This window comes from Pantherophis guttatus, chromosome 5 (genome assembly GCF_059756535.1).
Source record: "Pantherophis guttatus breed Tessera chromosome 5, ASM5975653v1, whole genome shotgun sequence".
Lineage (NCBI taxonomy): Eukaryota > Metazoa > Chordata > Lepidosauria > Squamata > Colubridae > Pantherophis > Pantherophis guttatus.
In genome coordinates, this window is record NC_142067.1 from 34673617 (window position 1) to 34694270 (window position 20654).

Sequence of the window (20654 nt, forward strand, 5' to 3'; positions counted from 1 at the left end):
AGGTAGGCTCTGGAAGACTCAGGGCTGTGAGAACCGTGGGAGTTGCCGTTAGGGTAGAGACCCGTTGGCCAGAGGAATTGGAATAGAAGAATCCCTCAAGGACTTGTTCGATAACAACAATGTCACAAGGAAGGGTACAGTCAATACATAAAACACAATCAATACAATGGGAACAGCAGCAGGAATCACAGGGGCAGGGGCAAAACCAGCACATGAAATCAAGGAGATGCTGTGGGGACTTGCCTCCCAGAGCGCAGGGTGAAGCGAGGAGCGTTGCCCGTGCGATGGGTATTAGCCTCCGGAGTAATACCTGCAGGGGATTCCTCTTCGGCGCCCGTTCGTAGAGGGACAGCTTCCGGAGTGTCACCAGAAGGGGCAGCCACAGGTACAGTGCGCCGTCGGCGAAGGGTGAGCCGCAAAGGCTGCTCAGGATGGCAATCCACCCGCCAATCGGAGGAGGCAGCAACCTTGACTCGAGACCAATGGATCCAAGGCTTAATTTCAGCAACTTTAATAGCAAGCGGAGAAGTCATAACTACAGAGAAAGGTCCTCTCCATTTGGGACAAAGAGGTTCCCGTTTCCATTCCTTAACCCACACTTCCTGACCAGGGGAGATGTTGTGAGTGGGGGTTACAAACAGGTGCGGGCGGGAGGACAAAACATAATCCTGTAACTTGTGAACCATTCGATTAAGTGATTGAAGTTGTTGGAGCTTAATAGTGTCTCCCAATTGGGTCTCGGAAGACAGAGAGGGACGAACTAAGTTGGGAACCCTCCCATAAAGCAATTCAAAAGGGGAAACAAGCAAATCTTTGCGAGGAGCGCAGCGCACAGCGAGCAGAGCCATAGGCAAGGCATCCGGCCACTTGAGGTGCGTTTCCTGACAAATTTTTGCCAGTTTGTCCTTAATCGATCTATTAACCCGTTCCACAAAAGAACCACTGCTGGCGTGAAAAGCACAATGAAGGCGCCAGTGGATACCCAACATAGTGGAAATTTTGTGCGTTGCCTTATGAATGAACTCCGGGCCATTATCTGAAGAGATCTTAGAGGGCAGGCCGTAACGAGGAATGATAAGCTGCAAGAGGGCCTTCGTGACCTCCGAGGCCCGCTTGGTGCGAGTGGGGATACACTCAGGCCAACCCGAATAGGTACAGATAATGACAAGCAGGGCAGTGTATGAACCAGAGCGGGGCAAATCGGTGAAATCAATCATAAGTGAGTCAAAAGGAAAATCTCCTCTAGGCTGATGTCCTTGCGGGGGCTGGGGTCCCGTTCTAGGGTTGTTAGCTGCACAAGTGTGGCACCTGGAGCAGACGTTGGCTGCAATGCTATGGACCTTGTTGATATAGAGTTCTCGCAACAAGGCATGTGCCAGAGCAGTCTTGCCCAGGTGCAAGTGCGCATGGACTTGATTAACGACATCCCAGGCCAGGTGGCCCGGGAGGAAAACACGAGAATCGGGCAAGACCCACCAACCCCCCTGTAGGGAAGCATCGAGTTCACGGGCTTGGGCAAGTTCAGATGCACTATAATGAGGCTGCATAGATTCTGGGGGATCCCATAAGGCGAGGCAGTGCAGCTGCGGGTTGAAAGGTCGCAACGCTGCATGACGAGCCTCCTGGTCAGCCTTATGGTTACCCAGTTGTGTGTCCGAGGGAGATTTCTGATGGCCCCTACAGTGCATGACAGCCACCTTACGAGGGGCCCAAACACTGTCCAGCAGGCGGAGGATTTGTGGACCATACTTGATGTCCTTTCCTCCTGCTGTAATAAGTCCCCTCTCTTTATACAATGCCCCGTGGACTTGAACAGTTAAAAAAGCATATTTAGAATCTGTGTAAATGTTAACATCCAGATTTTTAGAAAGTTCAAGGGCTCTAGTTAAAGCATGGAGCTCCGCCAACTGTGCACTAGTACCAGGAGGGAGGGGTTCGGCTTCCCATATATCCGTAAGGGTAACAACAGCATATCCAGCCTTGCGAACCCCATCCAGAAGGAAACTAGTGCCGTCAGTGTACAGTACATGGGCAGGACGGGGAAGTGGGACATCTGACATATCAGGGCGGCTGGCATATGTTTCCCCAATAGTCTGAATACAATCATGGGCTGCATCAAGATCAGGTTCAGGAAGGAGAGTTGCCGGATTCAAGGAAGTAGATTGCTTTAAAACAATCATAGGGTTGTGAGTGATAAGGCCTTGGTATTTAAGCATACGGGGATTGGTTAACCACAAATGGCCTTTTGTTTCCAAGACAGCCTTCAAGGCGTGAGGGGTTTGTATTTCAAGTTCCTGGCCAAAGGTGAGCTTGGACGACTCTTGTGTAAGAAGGGCCGTGCCAGCAACAGCCTTGAGACAGGCTGGCCAACCCCTCGCTACAGGATCCAGCTGCTTGGAAAGATAGGCGACAGGGCGATGCCAGGTTCCCAACCTTTGGGTGAGAACCCCGACAGCAACATTGTGCTTAGTATCCACAAATAACTGAAAAGGTTTGTCTAAGTCTGGCAAGCCCAAACTGGGGGCTTGCATTAGAGCATGTTTTAAACTTGAGAAACTTTTCTGTTCCTCTTTTCGCCAGAGGAGTGGCTCCCGGTCACTACCTCTGGTTGCCTCATATAGGGGTTTTGCAAGGAGGCTAAAGTTAGGAATCCAAATACGGCAAAACCCAGCAGCCCCCAGAAACCCCCGGAGATCCCTTTTGGTCCGTGGGGTGGGGAGGCGGCAAATAGCTTCCTTTCTTTCATGACCCAAGGTGCGTTTTCCAGGCTCAATATCATAGCCCAAGTATCTAACTTTTTGCAAGACCAATTGTGCCTTTTTTCGAGAAGCCTTATAGCCCAGTCGCTGTAGGAGGTGTAGGAGATCATAAGTGTTTTGCCAGCATATGTCCTTTGTCTGGCCAGTGACCAGCAGGTCATCAACATACTGCAACAAGACCTCCGGCATGGGGAGGTTCAAAGCTTCCAAATCAGCTGCGAGGGCATTCCCAAACAGAGTGGGGGAGTTCTTAAAACCTTGAGGCAACCTGGTCCAAGTATACTGCTGTTTACGACCAGTAGCCGGATTTTCCCACTCAAAAGCAAAGAGATGTTGACTCTTTTTATGGACTGGGATGGTAAAGAATGCATCCTTAAGGTCAATGACCGAAAACCATGACGCAGTCTGGGGAATCAAGCCCAGAATAACGTACGGATTTGGGACCAAAGGATGAATGGTTACTGTAGCGGCATTTACTGGCTTTAAATTTTGGACCGGACGGAAACGACCGTCCCCTTTTGGAATAGGCAAAATTGGGGTGTTCCATGCCGATTCAGTAGGGACCAAAATGTTATGTGCCAGATAGAGATCAATGACTTCCTGAATAGCTTGCATAATGTGCCTAGGGTAGGCCCGTTGACGAAGGCGAATTGGATGTTTGGCAGGGAGCTCCTCGACAATGATGGGTGTCTGATGGCTAGCAAATCCAGGGGGGTTGTCCTCAGCCCACAGGGAAGGGACATTAAAATCCTCCCAACCGGAGTTTGCTACAATTTCATGTAAAGCCATTAAGCGTCATGCTTCCTCCTGGGGAACATCCACCGAGACCTTGCCATATGTCAGAGAAGTAGAACTGTCCGGCTCGAAAGAAATCTGAGCCCGTAATTTGCTCAACAAGTCTCGCCCCATAAGAGGAAGAGGGCACTCAGGCATGTAAACAAATTGATGAGTTATCGTTTTACCCCCCGTGTGACAAATTAGGGGGTTGAGGAATGGGCGTTTGATTGGCTGGCCTGTTGCCCCCTGGACCGTGATGGTATGCGAGGAGGGCTGGGCCAAGGGTTTGGTTATGACGGATCGGGTTGCCCCTGTGTCGACAAGGAAGGAAATGGGCTTGCCTCCAATATTGAGACTGACCATAGGTTCAGGGAGGCGGGCCGAACCCGGTCCATTTCACTCCCACTCCTCGACTTCGGCCAGACCAATGAGGGGGGTATTGGACGCCCCTCGTCCCCTCCCTCGAAAGGGTCTGCCGCGTCCACCTCGGCCCTCTCGGGCATAGCCTCCCCGATTTTCCTCCTTGGTACGTTCCAATTCCTTATCAGGGCATTCTCCCCTCCAGTGGCCGAATCGCTTACATATGGCACACCGATTTGGGTCCAGGGGTCTCCCTGACCCCCGACTCCGGTTCCGCCCCAGGGGTCCCCCTGACCCCTGGCCCCTTGGGCCGCCCCAGGGGTCCCCCTGACCCCTCAAGCCTCTACCCAGTCGTGGCCCATCTCGGGTGGCAGGGCCGCTCATCAAAGCTGCAGCAAGCAATTCTGCCTTTTTATGCATTTTTTGCTCCTGCTTCTGTTCCTCAATTTTATCCCTGTTCGCAAAAACCTTCCTTGCCACTTCCATCAGTTCACTCATTGATTTCCCAAGAGCTCCCTCCAATTTCTGCAATTTTCGCCGTATGTCAGGGGCAGATTGAGAAATGAAGGCCATTGCCAACATGCGAGCATTTTCAGGCTGAGTTGGGTCTATGGGGGTGTACATTCGGTAAGCATCTAAGAGGCGGGCATAGAAGGCTTCTGGGGCTTCACTAGCACCTTGGATCACCAAAGAAGGTTTAGACATGTTGGTGGTGGGTTTCCCCGCCACCTGGATTGCCTGCACCACAAGGCGCTGGTAATCCTGAAGGGACCTAAGATCCTCGATCTTATAAGGGTCCCATCTTGGATCTTCAGAGGGAAAATTTCTAGCCACCCAGCGTTCAATGGTCATATCCCGGGCTGGCATAGTTCCTTTTAAGATTTTAAGGGCGGCATTCCTAATCTTTTCCCTCTCTTCCGGATTGAAGATGGTACTCATCAACTGTTGTAGATCCCTCCAAGTTGGATTGTGGGTATCTACAATAGTTTTAATCAAATCAGTAACCTCTGCTGGTTTGTTACAAAACGGACCATAATGCATTTTCCAGTTCAAAAGGTCCGAGGAGGTAAATGGGACGTGTTGAAACACAGAGACAATTACGGGCTCCCTGTTCGGTTCAACGACGGACTGATCTACCCTCCTGAGAGGGCTCAGAAGAGCCGGTCCGTCTTCCGATGAGTCCGCTTCCTCACTCTGCCTGGTATCCTTTGAGCGAGTTCGATCAGCTATGGGGCCTTCCTGTTTCCCAAGGGGCGACTTTTGTCCCCCCACTGCTCCTTCTAATTCATCAGAGGAGGGGGTGATCTGTTCGCTTTTCTGGGTTTGTCGCTCCTTCGGGCGGGCCCCCTTGTCCGATCCATCCAAACTGGTTTGGGCGGAGCGGTCAATAGGGGTAGGTACCCCTGGTGAATCGGGGATACCCAAGTCGTCCATGGCTCTCAGGAAGGTGTCGGCTCCTTCTCCTGTACTGCCAGAAAGTGAGGTGCTTGCCCTCTGGCTAATGTCACCCTCCCCCCGAGGGAGATATGGTGGTGGATTGGGCAGTTCCTCTGGGCAGCTAGGAAGGATGGTGGGGATCGTTTTTTCCTTTTTATATGGCAGGGTGCGGGAAACCAATAATCTACACCTTGCAGCTTTGCACTTTTGTAGCCAAATGGGGGGATGTTGTACTAATGTAAGCCAGACATCGATATATGGAGCTTGGTCCGGATGTCCAGTGGTGGGGTGGAAGACCCTCTGGTGTACTTGCAGTACTATCCCTAGGTCCAGCGACCCTGCTGCTGGCCAGCCTACTCTGAGTTCTGGCCAGTCTACTTCACAGAACGTCCTCAACCTCTGCCTACTCCATCTTATGCCGTAATCTTGACTAATGTAGGCATCTTTGAAATGTTTTAACATACATGCCAAGGGGGTCAAAGGCGTACTTCCTCCTCCACCCATTTTCCTCCCAGGGCACCAGACAAGACAAGTAGGTAAAGGGGTTGGGAAGAAGGTAAGGGGTCCTTCTTTCCCAGGAAAACACGAAGGATTCTCAATCACTCTTCCCCGGCCGCCAGCCCCGGACACTCAACGGTCACTGGACGGAATCGCGGGGTACACTCACACCAGTCGTGCACGACAAACCTCCCACCTTGGGGTCCCTCCGACCCTGGGGTCCCCCTGACCCCTCGTACCTTCAGGGAAAGGGTGATCAGGCACTTCCCCCCCACTCCTCCACCCGTCCAGTGGCCAGTTACATATGCTCCCTCCCCCTGAGGGAGCTTGGCCCTAGACCGGCTAGTGGTTATTCCCCTGGGTGACTCTTACCTTCCCAGCAACCCCCCGTTGTCTGGATATACAGGCTGGTCCCTAGCCCAGGGGTTCAGGTACTTGCCTGCCGGCGTCCTTTTCTTCTTCCTCCAGCTGGATTGAAACGTGCCTGGTCTCGTGGTCTCTCTCTTAAGCGGTTCTTGGAAGCGTCAACCGATGCTGCGACGGGCCGGCCCCACGGGGAAGCCCCTCGGACTAAAAGAGTCCGATGGCGCCTGGGCTTTCCCCGATCCTCCGAGTCCCTCACAGCGTGGCGACGATCCAGAGGAATCTAAAAATTCCGTTGCCTCCTGGCTGGCTCGCCAGAAATGAAGCGGGATTTACTAATCCCAAATTAATCAGGAGACAAGACCACAGAGATCCAGAGAAAACAGGCTTTTATTGAATATTGCTAGCAATAGGCCCAGTGCAGTAACCTGACAAATACTGAGCCCCGAGCAACGCCCTGAGGCAGGTTTTATAGGTTTCATGTTCATAGCATGGTTTCAGTTCCTCTTAGGATAATACAGTATACATACATACAGATGGGTAAGATGGAAAAATACAAATACAGAAGTATATAATGGAAAAGTATAAAAGCAGAAGTCTGTGAGTATAAAATCCTATAGGGTTTACACAATACTATCTTGGAACATCTTGTGGTTACAATTGTTACAACATTATAGTTACAACAGATTGCTACTGAGAGTACAGATTTAGGATAAAGGGTGATACGTTATAAATGATATAAAAGCAAGGCCTTTGTGATGCATACTGTTAGGATATACCATATGAGGGGCTCTCCTTCAGCATGGTCTCCCTTCGATTTCTACTTTCGTGTAGACTTTCTCTTTGTCAGTTGTGCTGGTTTGGCCGATTCTCGTGCTGTAGGTCTCCCGCTTTTGAATCTCTTGCCGTTTTCTCGCGCCATCATCTCTGGTTGGCTGTTTTGAACGTGCTGGTTCTGGTTGGTCGCAGTAGTCACGTGGCTTGCGACTACACGGAAATTGAGCTCTACAAACTCATACTAGGTGGCCTTTCTTCTCACAACGCCTGCAAATGGCGTCTCTGTATTTGCAGGATTGTCTCTCGTGATCCCTGCCACAGCTAGGACAGTTCTCGTGGTGGTGGCTTTGCTCGCTTTTTTTCTTTTCTGTGTGGAAGACGTCTTCGTCTGACTCTTCCTCCGTGCTGGTTCGCGCCTCCTCTCTGTGAACGGGGGCTGTTTTTGGGCCGTCTTTGCTTGGCAGTGGCTGTTGTAGTGCTTCAGAAGCCTACGTGGACACTTTGTGTGCTCTGGCTTCGTCGAGCGCACCGGCTAACGTTAAATCTGGCTTTGCCAGAAGGCACCTCTGTAGACGAGTGTCTCTAATGCCACAAATCAATTGCTCGAGTAGTGCATCATCTAGATCTCGATAGTCACAATGCGTTGCGGCTTTTTGAAGGGCGGCCACATATGCGCTGACTGGTTCTCCTTCTCTTTGTACACGTTGCCGGAGCTCGTAGCGCTGTACAAATTTTTAAGGAACTGGAGTGTGATGGGCTCTCAGGTTCACTTGAAGAACATCCCAGGGGACCGTCTGGACTGGGGTTGGCTCGTAGAGGGACTCGGCCATCTTGAATATGTCAGGCCCGCAGTGGTTTAAGAATAGAGCTCTTTTCCTTGAAAGAGAGAGTTGGATCCCTTTGAAACTTGGTGGCTTTTCTATTTCTTCTGGTATTTTATGATTTCAGTTCTGTATATGAAAAACTATGGGAGAAACTGAATATTATGACAGTATCTCTAACTTTAATAAACTGGAAAACAGCCTATACTTTCCTACAAGAACAGGTCACAAAGAAAAGCAAGTGGAAGATGAATGGTTTTTTTTAAAAAAACAGGAAAAAGATGTGTTGCTCTATGTAACATTCCAGAAATAGAATATAGTAAATAATGAAGCAAATAAAACATAATTAGATTCATAAATAATTAGAGACTAAATGTTAATATTAAAAGATATAATGGGCATTTATATCTCTGAGGACCTCTCATGGACTATGAATGCTAACATGCTTGTGAAGAAGACACAAAAGAGGCTGTACTTCCTAAGAATGCTCAGGAAGATAAATCTATTTTAGTATCTACTTCTGTCCAACTATCGCAGCACCATTGAGAGTGTCCTGACATACGGCATTCTTGCATGGTATGGGAGCAGCTCTGTAGCAGATAAAAATGCTCTACAGAGAATAATTAAAACTGCCCAGAATATCATTGGCTCCATCTGGACGACATCTTCAAATCTCACTGTTTGAGAAAGTTGCATAACATTCTCAGAGACTCTTCCCATCCTGCTTACAATCTTTTTGGACTGTTGCCTTCTGGCAGAAGATACAGAACAATTAAAACTCAGACCACACGTTTTCTGAATAGTTTTTATCCCAGAGTTATAACTGCACTCAAGAATGAACTAAAGGGCCACCATCAGTGAGCTGTTGGACAGTATTACTTGGTCTGTTGTGTGGATGTTTGGGTGGTTTAGGGGTGGGGAATTGTGGTGGGTGGGAGTGTGTTTGGGGATTATTATGTGTGTTGGACCTGGTCTTTGGGTGTTAAGTGAATTTCGTTGTATGGGTATACTGTGTATACATGTACAATGACAATAAAGAATAAAGAATAAACGAATATAATCAATGAAAAATCCCTGAAAATAAAAGGGCCTCACTCACCCTGTTTATCACCTTGTTTTGTCTATCCAGTAAAATTATTTTAGATGAATGAAGCCAGAATGGCTTACACCATCAGTATTGCTATTAATTACTTTTCTTTCCTTCTATTAGGGATTAACAACCATGGCTGGAGGAAGGAAGGGACAGTTTAAACCTAGCATCTAGATGTTGTTGGACTGTGGTTAGAGTGCAGTACTGCAGGCTACTTCTGCTGATTGCCAGCTGCCTGCAATTTAGCAGCTCAAATCTCACCAGGCTCAAGGTTGATTCAACCTTCCATCCTTCTGAGGTGGGTAAAATGAGAACCCAAATTGTAGGGGGCAATATGCTGACTCTGTAAAACTGCCTAGAGAGATGTAAAGCACTGTAAAGCAGTATATAAGTCTAAGTGCTATTGCTATTGCTATCATTCTAGTTAACAATTTGCAAGTTCTTGGTAAGCATGTGTTTTGTTTTTTTATCAAATATTCTATGATCTTTCGTTCTTTCGTTTCTGTTCTTTCATCTGTTCTTATGTGCTTGCTTCTGATCTTAGCACATCAATTTTATTTTTCAACCTTATCTCCCAACAATTTGGTGGTGAAATGTTTGGCTTTTTTTCCTTTTTGTTAATTTTGCATCCAAGGTAATCAGTTGTAACTGCAACTGTGTTATACATTGGTTAGTTTTGTGTGGTGAGCTGGTGCTTATGTTTGATATTACAGTATTGGCATTTTTTAATACTTGGACTAGCTGTTATTTTGGACCATCGTTCAATCCAGGCAACTTTATTCCATTGTTTTTGTGTTTTTTCTAGATGCTCAGTTATTCTATGTTTCAGTTCCTTTTGTTTTTCAGTTAAAGGATTTGGTTCTTTCTGAGATGGTAAAGTAGTGAATTCCTGGCTTAGAAATGAAAAAGGTTCAATAACAATGTTGATTCTACTGCTAACTCTCCCTCGTTTGTCTCTACTATCTAAGATACTTCTGGTGAGGCTTTGATTTATTTGCCTGATTAGACCTTTGCAGTTCAATTTCTGTGAATACTTTGAGCTTTCTGATGCAAGTAAACTCTATTGCTATTCAGATTGTGGTTGGTTTACTTGTATGGATCTTGTTTAGCATTGCTTTTAACTGTTCTTTTATATCTTGACATATTTCTGTGGTTTACACTGGTTTCCCACACAAGCCCTGCTAATTTTGCTTCACCATATTACTATTACTTATTAAAATGCATATTAATTTGGTTTTGGGTACAACTGAGCTTTTGCTCAGATATGACCTATTGAAATTCACTCCATATTTCATTAAACATCATGTTGTACAAGTCATATTTATTTGTTCTATTTCTATATATTTGGCATGTTGAAGTTTGGTTAGCACTGTTAGATTATTTTTATCAGTATATTTTCTCAACTGTAATTTATAGCTAATAGTTCTTATATTATTCAAATTTTCATTAATTTCATATCTGCAAAAATTCAAACAACCAAAGGAAAACCTAATTCAGATTATGGTATGGATAATTAGACCAATAGTAAGCCTTTTTAAAAAGATTTTTAAAAAATCTTTTATTGATTTTATAAATAATTTAATGGATATAATTAATACTTTCTCCTCCTCCTATTTTCCCTAAACAATCTTGTGAGGTGAATTGAACTGGCAGACAATGATTGGCTTGGGTTTCATGCCTTAGAGAGGACTAGAATTCAAAATCTCCTAGTTTATAGCCTAGTGCCTTAGCTACTAGATCAAACCAGTTGCAGCCCTTTCTTGATCGGGATTCCCTTTGCACAGTCACTCACGCCCTCATCACCTCTCACCTGGACTACTGCAATGCTCTCTATATGGGGCTCCCCTTGAAGGGCACCAGGAGGCTCCAACTGGTCCAGAATGCGGCCGTGCAGGTAGTTACGGGAGCTGCATGGCGCTCCCATACAACACCTTTCCTGCGTGAGCTGCACTGGCTCCCAGTGGTCTTCCAGGTGTGCTTCAAGGTGTTGGTTATCACCTTTAAAGTTCTCCATGGCATAGGACCTAGATATCTTCGAGACCGCCTGCTGCTACCGACGGCCTCCCATCGACCTGTGCACTCCCACTTCCTCGGGGTGCCATCAGCCAAACAATGTAGGCTGGTGACCCCCAGGGGGAGGGCCTTCTTTGTGGGGGCACCTACCCTCTGGAACCAGCTGCCCCCAGAGATAAGAAAAATCCAAGACCTCGGTGCCTTCCGCCGTGCCCTTAAAACTTTCTTTTTTCAGCAAGCCGGGCTGGCCTAAGATTTTTTAAAATGTTTTTAATTGTTTTGTCATTGCTTTTAATAATGGGGCCAAATATATATATATATATATATATATATATATATATATATATATATATATATATATATATATATATATATATATATATATATATATATATATATATATATATATATTTGTATTTTAATACAATTTGTATTAATTTGTTTGTTGTTTATGTTTTTACTTTGGCTGTACACCGCCCTGAGTCCTCAGGGAGAAGGGCGGTATATAAATTTGATATAAATAAATAAATAAAAAAAAAACTGGCTCTGTCTTAAAACTGCTATGGTTCCACTTGGGACTTCATTTAAAACAACTATTTGCAGTGTGACAGAAATTATCTTATAATTTCTGTGGTATAATTATCAGTTTCCTTCTTGAGAGAAATAAATAATAGAGCTAATAGAGAAATTATTACTATTTTTATGGTATGTTAATTGCATATTTTTCCCTTTGGGCAGTATTTCAAAGCATTTTGTTTTATACTAAGCAAAAAATGAGTCATAACTGGGAAATTATCCTTATTGCTTACAAGAATAATACAAAAACAAAATTATTATTATTAACCCAAATGTACTTTTATTTAATTCTTAAGAAAATAATTTGGAAACAATATATTAACTGTATATCAAATACAGTGCTATATTTGATATACAGTTAAGATTAAATAAAGTTAAATAAAATGATAATACTAACATTTTAACAAGGTTATAACAAAGCTTGGCAACAAAGCAAAGGAGATCTAAAATGGAAATTATAGTTAAGATGTTATTTTGTTATAGATCATCAAAAACAAATAGAAATCAAACAACTTTAGCCAGGCCAATCAGCTATTTGGTAGAATTAAGACTAAAATTACCTAAAGTACCTAAAAGCTGAACATTGCTTTTCAGCTCAAGGTTGACTCAGCCTTCCATCCTTTCTAAGGTAGGTGAAATGAGGACCTAGTTTGTGGAAACAATAAACTGACTTTGTATAAATATACAAAAGTATGAAGGCTATTGCTTAACACATTGTAAGCTGCCCTGAGTCTCCGGAGAAGGGCGGCATATAAATCAATTTTTTTTAAAAAAAACAAAAAACAAAAAAACATTTGACTAGCAATATTTTAGTGTAATAGTAATAAAGTTTAATGATTATAACTCTAGCTATTTCAATAAAGAAGGTCTGTGGAGGCTGATCTTTTTAAGTGGAAAGTATGCTTAGCTTTAAAAGTTTGGGTCTTCCACATAATTCCATTTATCCCATATTGAAACCATCCAAAACAATGAAAAGTAGATTCATAAGCTCTATTTCTTCTTAATATCCAATTCTAAGAAAGCAATATGTTGAATGATGTAAAAGAAGAGGCTAAGCCATAGAATGGGATTAAATGTGGCAACAGTTTAGAGTCATTGCATTGTCACAAAAGACCTGTCCCCCCCCCCATTAATTCTGTTGGCTGTTCTCTAGAGATAATTGAGCTTTGACCATTAATTGATTAGTGTCTTGTAATATAGGTAACAATAATGAACTCTTCTGTACTTTAAAGTCAATGAATGCTCCTGATTATTTGTTCCTGACAAACGTATCCTAAATATGATGGCCAGAACAAGTAGAACAAGTTGCAAGTATATCCAGATAGGACTCTACTGCCCAAAGGAATTAGAATTCAGTCAACTCCAAGAAAATGAATTCTACTTGAAAGGAAATGTGCAGAGTTTGCGTGTGATATTTGATCCTTAGCTGTTAATGATTTCATGGTGGTTATGGCAAAGAACACTTTGGGTTGATATTTTTTTATGTCTGAGCTTGTTTGTTTTCTTGCAGATGTTTCATTACTAAAGTAGGTAGCATCATCAATGCTAATACGGACTGGTATTTGCTCTCATTTTATATACTAGTGGCTGGCCCTGTCAGTGTTCATCTTGGCAGTTTCTGGATTGGTCTCTTGTTTACTGTTTGTTTGGCAGTTCCTTGACAGAAATATTGTTTGCTTTTTGATTGTTGGTCTAGTGTTAATCTTGGTGGTAATTTCTGTTCATCTGGATTTTGATTGCTGGTGAGCCAGGGTTTGGGTCTTTTGTTTCTTTTTTGGCTTTTTAATTGTCTCTTTTGAATGGTATGTAGATGTTGTTTATGTCTAGGTACTATTAATGACTGATTTGTCTCAGATATTTGCTATTTGTTTCATGGGCGCTGTTTTTCTTTATTATTTTTATTAGATCATTTTAGTACTGTCTACATATATTTGTAGTTATTTTAATATATTTTTAGTTTTGTGCATAGCCTAGATTTCATAGAATGAGGTGGCCAATAAATTTAAATAACAATAATAATAATGACTATTATTTTGCACTGTATGTGAGGACTATGCTTGAAAACCATAACCTTGCAAAATACCTCGGCTAGTTCGTAACTAGCACAAAGTACCGAAATCATATAATATCTCTTTTGAAAGATTGTATAGAATACAATAGAATGGAATGGAATGGAAAGGAATGGAAAGGAACAGGATGGAACAGAACGGAACGGAACAGAACAGAACAGAACAGAACAGAACAGAACAGAACAGAACAGAACAGAAACAGAGTTGGAAGGGACCTTGGAGATCTTCTGGTCCAACCCCCTGCTTAGGCAGAAAACCTATACCACTTCAGACAAATGGTTATCTAATCTCTTCTTTAAAACTTCCAGTGTTGGAGCATTTACAACTTCTGGAGGCAAGTTGTTCCACTGATTAATTGTACTAACTGTCAGAAAATTTCTCCTTAGTTCTAAGTTACTTGTCTCCTCGATTAGTTTCCACCCATTACTTCTTGTCCTACCTTCAGGTGCTTTGGAGAAAAGCTTGACTCCCTCTTCTTTGGGCCAGTCCCTGAAATACTGGAACACTGCTATCATGTCACCCCTAGTCCTTCTTCTCATCAGACTAGACATACTGAGTTCCAGCAATCATTCTTTATATGTTTTAGCCTAATCATCTTTGTTGCTCTTCTCTGTGCTTTTTGTAGAGTCTCCACATCTTTTTTACATCGTGGCGACCAAAACTGAATGCAGTATTCCAAGTGTGACCTTACCAAGGCATTATAAAGTGGTATTAACACTGCACGTGATTGTTGTGGCTCCTTTGCCTGAGCCTGGGCTATCGACAGATGCAGACTCTTGAGAGTGAGGGGAAGGAGTTGGCAAGGCCTCCCTCTCCAGGACCCTCCTCTCTGGCAATGCCTCCAGAGGACACCGAAGGCCAAACGATAGGCTCAGAGCCAAGCACGTCCCCGCAGCCACAGGTGGACAGCAACGAGGAAAATAAGTGCTGGCTGGACCCTTGCCAGAGGCACAGGGAGAAGCGTGCGCAGCAGAGGGGAAGGCGTGCCAGAGATTAGCTGAGTCACTGGACCACACCCCACAGGCTATAAAAGGGAGTGTGGTGGCCATTCGGACTCTGTGATGGACAAAGCTAATCTCTGGCGAGGCACTTTGCACCTTCGGAAACAACACCTATTTGCTGTGGATTTAATTACAAACTGGACTATTCAGATTGTGTGTATTTTTGTCTGTGTTATCGGAGTAAAAGTTCTTGGCAGGCAGCCATGGAGTTGCTGCCAATTTCCTTATCACTGACGTTGAGTGTTTGAAGAGTTTATTTAACCCTCGGCTGGCTGGTTGGGTGTGTGCGTGGTACAAGGACAGAACATCTCTAACAGAGATGGACCCACAACTGCAGCAAATAATACAACTACAAGTTGATAATCAGCTCCTGCAGCAGCAAGTTGGTCAGCTAACTGCACAGCTGGCTTTGGGAAATGCTCCTGCAGATGTCCCTCCACCTCCTAATCCTCCCTGTCGGAAATGCCCTATCAATGTGCCAGATAAGTTCTCTGGGCAGCAGGAGATGTTCCCGGCCTTCATGGGTCAATGCCAATTGTTTATGGCTATGAGGCAGGAGGACTTTCCGGAAGACCGGGCTTGGGTGGCATTCGTAATTAACCTCCTCTCTGGCAATGCCGTCCGATGGGCCACACCCCTATTGCTGCAGAATAGCCCCTTGTTGGCAGATTATCAGGGCTTTTGGCAACATCTGAGAGTGATGTACGTGGACCCCCTGAAGACTCAGACGGCAGCCAGGCGCCTCAAGGACCTCCGTCAAGGGAAGCGCCCCCTGCAGGAATATATGGCTGAATTTCGGCTTCTGGACTAGGACTCTGACTGGAACAATGCAGCATTAAGGGACGCTTTCCAGGATGGCCTCTCCGACGACCTGCAGGACGAGCTGGTTCGGATGGAGGCGCCTCAGACCCTCGACACCCTCGTAACGCAGTGTTTGCGCATTGACGCCCGCTTCCAACGGCATAAGACTCACCGGCCCGTCCAGGAACCCCCGACCGTTTCTGCACCCCCGCGTCCCGCACCAACAGCGTCCCGGGTCACCCCGCGTTTTGTGGCAACCGCGGAGGAGCCCATGGAGCTGGGAGCGGCTCGACCTCGCCTGACAGCCCAGGAGCGAATGCGAATGCGGAGACGCCAAGGGGGATTGTGCCTCTATTGCGGGGAGGCTGGACATTTTGCCACCTCCTGCCCCAGGAAGCACAGTGGGGCACTCAAGCCTGTTCCGGAATCTCGGCATGACCAGACGGGAAACGGGGCAGGCCTGGCCTAGGGGAAACCAGCTGGCGGCTGTGGACTGTGAGCCCTCTCGGCACCTGATTCTGGACACCCGGGTTTTGTTGGCCAACCGGTCGGAGGGGCTTCAAGCGCATGCGCTGGTGGACTTGGGGGCCATGATGAACTTCATGAACCAGGCCTTTGTGACCCATTTTAAGGTTCCCTTGGTTCCGGTGGACCCTCCGTTGAGGGTCGAGACTATTGACGGGCGGGAACTTGTAGCAGGGCCCATTAAGTTCGTGACTCAGCCTTTGCGCCTTGCCATTGGGCCCACGAGGAAGTGATCCAATTTTATGTGACGGAAGACCTGCATTTTCCGCTGGTCTTGGGGATGGCCTGGCTTCGGGCCCATGATCCGCAGCTGGCCTGGTCAAGGAACGCCATCTCCTTCCTGAGCCTGCAGTGCGTCGACCACATCCGCCACACCTGTGCCGGCCAGGATGTCTCCACCCCTGCCGTCTCTTTTCCTCCTGGGCTGACGCCCTTCGTCGACGTGTTCAGTGAAAAGGAGGCGGACCGCTTACCCCCGCATCGACCCTATGACTGCCCAGTGGACCTGATCCCCAATGCGCCACTGCCTGCGGGATGCCTGTATTCCATGTCGGAGCCCGAGTTGGCCGCCCTACGGAACTTCCTGGACAAAAACTTGGCCTGAGGGTTCATCCAGCCTTCGTCCTCCCCTCTCTCGGCCCCGGTCCTCTTTGTGAAGAAGAAGACGGGGGACTTATGCCTGTGCTGCGACTACTGGTGGTTAAACGCAATCACCGTGCAGAATCGTTACCCCCTGCCGCTCATCCCAGAGCTGATGGAGAGGTTGCGGGAGGCCTCGATCTTCACTAAGCTTGATCTCCAAGGGGCCTACAATCTGGTGCGCGTGCAAGAGGGGGACGAGTGGAAGACGGCGTTTGGCACCCGATACGGCCACTTCGAGTACATTGTCATGCTGTTCAGCTGACCAACGCGCCCGCAGTCTTCCAGCATCTAATGAACAACCTTTTCCGGGACATGTTGGACCGGTTTGTGGTTATATACGTGGATGACATTTTGATCTATTCCCGGACCCAGGAAAGCCACCTCCAGCAGGTCCGCCAGGTCCTACAGCGCCTGCGGGAGCACCAACTCTATGCGAAGTTGGAGAAATGTTTCTTCTTCCAGACTTCCATAGAGTTCCTTGGGCACATCATCTCCCCCGAAGGCATCGCCACGAACCCGCACAATGTAGAGGCCTTGCATAGTTGGGAACCCCCTCGTTGGGTGAAGGACATCCAGCGACTGCTGGGGTTCGCCAACTACTACCGAACTTTCATCCCGGGCTTCGCCACCCTGACCTTGCCGCTGACCCAGCTCCTTCGGAAGAAGGTTCCATTCCAGTGGGGTCCCCCGCAGCAACAGGCCTTCGAGGTCCTGAAACAGGCCTTCATCACGGAACCTGTCCTGAGGCACCCCAATCCACATCGTCCATTCGTGGTCGAGACGGATGCATCCAATGTGGCGATTGGGGCGGTGCTGCTACAGGCCCCGGTGGATGGCGGCACTCTTTTTCCTTGCGCTTATTACTCCCGGAAACTCAATCCTTCCTAGCGCAATTACACTATCCGGGAAAAAGAGTTGCTGGCTATCAAGGCCGCGTTCGAGGCTTGGCGGCATCACCTAGAGGGGGCCCGACACCAGGTGGAGGTGTGGACGGACCATCGGAACCTGGAGCACCTCACCACGGCCAGGAAGTTGAACCAGCGGCATATCCGGTGGTTGTTGTTTTTCGCCCAGTTCAACTTCCACATGACTTATATCCCAAGCGGCCACAACCAGAGAGCAGATGCTCTATCCCGCAAGCTGGAGTACTTTTGCCCTAAGGACTCCCTTCCCCCACGGATGGTGCTGCCAGCGGAATCCTTGGCCGCGGTCCAGGAACCGACGGACTTGTGGGCTCAGGTGCTGGAAGCGCAGCGTCGGGATGACTGGTCGCAGCAGCGGAAAGCAGAAGTCGGCCTCGCGTCCCCATGGACTTTGGAGGAGGGCTTGTTGAAGCACCGGGGCCGGTTGTACATGCCCACAAGTCCGCTCCGAGCCTTCGTCATGAACCAGTGCCATGACAAACCCGTGGCGGGACATTTCAGGTTCTTTAAGACGCTGAATCTGGTGACGCGGACTTTTTGGTGGCCTCGGGTTTGGCACGACGTGCACGCGTACATGACGTCCTGTGTGACATGCCGACAGGCCAAAACCACATCCAGCCCACCTCTTGGACTCCTCCAGCCACTGCCGACACCGGAGAGACTGTGGGGAGCCATTTCCATGGACTTCCTGATGGACTTGCCACCGTCAGCTACGTTCACGACCATCCTCGTGGTGGTGGATGCACTCACAAAGATGGCACGTTTTATCCCATGCCGTGGACTGCCATCAGCCTGCACCACAGCCCGCCTGTTCCTGCAACACATCTTCCGCCTCCACGGCCTGCCGGACTGGGTGGTTTCGGAGCACGGGGCCCAATTCACGGCCCGCTTCTGGAAAAGCCTGATGGCCATGTTGGAGGTGCAGGTGTGCCTGTCGTCGTCACACCATCTGGAGACTGATGGGGGAATGGAAAAGGTCATCAGCATCCTCGAACAGTACCTCCGCTGTTTCGTCAACCAGCAGCAGGACAACTGGGCCGAGTACCTTCCCCTGGCGGAGTTCGCCTTTAACAACTCCCAACACACCTCCACCCAGATGACCCCGTTCCATGCCAAAGCGGGATACCACCCACGGCTTTTCCCACTGTCCATCTTGGACTCCCCTGTTCCCGAGACCCAGGACTTCCTCTCGGAACTGCAAGCAGTGCAGCAGCTGGTGCGGCGGCAGCTGATCTGGGCAAAGGAGGACTACAAGTGGGTCGCTGACCGCTCTCGACAGGCAATGCCACCACTGGAAGTGGGAGACCAGGTATGGCTGTCCACGAAACACCTCCCCATGGACCGGCCGGTAAAGAAACTGGACCACCGTTTTATTGGTCCCTTCCCGGTCGAGGCGGTCATCAACCCAGTGGCCTACCGATTGACTCTGCCATGCTCCATGCAACTCCACCCTGTTTTCCATCAGTCCTTTCTGGTCCCTGAGGCCCCGCCGTGCCACCTCCGGCGTCCGACGACTCCTTTTCCCCCGCCCTCTGTCGCCGAGGACGGGTCCACGACGTACAAGGTGGACGGCATCCAGGACTCCCATTGGCTGAAGGGGCGCTTCCAATACCTCATCACCTGGAAGGGGTACGGGCCCGAGCATCTCTCTTGGGAGGACGCTTCCTCCGTTCATGCCCCTGACCTGGTATGGGCCTTCCATGATCAGTTCCTGTCCCGACTGCATCCCGACCGTCAGCTGCGGAGAAGGGCCCTGCGGTGGGGGATAGTGTTGTGGCTCCATTGCTTGAGCCTGGGCTATCGACAGATGCAGACTCTGAGAGTGAGGGGGAGGAGTTGGCAAGGCCTCCCTCTCCAGGACCCTCCTCTCTGGCAATGCCTCCGGAGGACACCGAAGGCCAAACGATAGGCTCAGAGCCAAGCATGTCCCCGCAGCCACAGGTGGACAACGACGAGGAAAATAAGTGCTGACTGGACCCTCGCCAGAGGCACAGGGAGAAGCATGCGCAGCAGAGGGGAAGGTGTGCCAGAGATTAGCTGAGTCACTGGACCACACCCCACAGGCTATAAAAGGGAGTGTGGTGGCCATTCGGACTCTGTGACGGACAAAGCTAATCTCTGGCGAGGCACTTTGCACCTTCGGAAACAACACCTATTTGCTGTGGATTTAATTACAAACTGGACTATTCAAACTGTGTGTATTTTTGTCTGTGTTATCGGAGTAAAAGTTCTTGGCAGGCAGCCACAGAGTTGCTGCCAATTTCCTTATCACTGACGTTGAGTGTTTGAAGAGTTTATTTAACCCTCGGCTGGCTGGTTGGGTGTGTGCGTGGTACAGGGACAGAACAGTGATCTTGATTCTATCCCTCTGTTTATGCAGCCTAGAACTTTATTGGCTTTTTTGGCAGCTGTAGCACACTTCTGGCTCATATTTAAGTGATTGTCCACTAGGACTCCAAGATCCTTCTCACAGTTATTACTATTGAGCAAGGTACCAGATATACTGTACCTGTGCATTTTGTTTTTCTTGCCTAAATGTAGAACTTTACTTTTTTCACCATTGAATTTCATTTTGTTAGGTATCACCCAATGTTCAAGTCTGTCAAGATCCTTCTGTATCTTAAGCCTATCTTCTGGAGTATTGGCTATTCCTGCTAACTTGATGTCGTTTGCAAATTTGCTGAGTTCCCCATCTATCCTTTCATCCAAATCATTTATGAAGATGTTGAAGAATACTGGGCCTAAAACAGAGCCTTGGGGTACCCCACTGCATACTTCCTTCCATGTAGATGCAGTTCCATTGAGGACTACACGTTAGGTGCAGTTGGTCAGCCAGTTATGAATCCAGATGGTGATGATGTCTAACCCACATTTTTCTATTTTATCAAATCATAGGTTATGGTCTACTTTATCAAATGCCTTACTGAAGTCTAAGTAAATTATATCAACAGCATTCCTCTGGTCCACTAATTTTGTCTTAGATTAGTCTGGCATGAACTGTTTTTGACAAACCCATGTTGGCTTTTGGTTATTACTTTGTTTGCTTCTAGGTGTTTGCTGATTTGTTGCTTGATTATCTTTTTCAGAATCTTCCCTGACATTGAGGTCATTGATTATTGGTTACTGCTAATTCAAAGCTTGAAATGGCTGAGGTAAGTAAGGTTAAGAACCTGTCTTCCATCAGTAGCAAGTCCCTTAGGGAATTGTATTCATTATGTCCTG

At 47.4% G+C, this 20654-nt stretch overlaps 1 protein-coding gene and 1 pseudogene across 1 annotated transcript; one reads left to right on the forward strand and one right to left on the reverse strand.

Annotated features, from left to right (window-relative positions):
- Nucleotides 1–218: 218 nt before the first annotated feature.
- LOC117664045 (uncharacterized) lies at nt 219–5837 on the reverse strand. Its single transcript, XM_034414770.2, has 2 exons — nt 4244–5837; nt 219–3556 (listed from the first exon to the last, which is right to left on the reverse strand). Exons 1-2 carry the CDS (start codon nt 5835–5837, stop codon nt 219–221), a joined length of 4932 nt encoding a protein of 1643 aa, XP_034270661.2.
- A 10984-nt stretch (nt 5838–16821) lies between these two features.
- On the forward strand, nt 16822–17909 carry LOC148113320 (uncharacterized; annotated as a pseudogene).
- The last annotated feature ends 2745 nt before the right edge of the window (nt 17910–20654 follow it).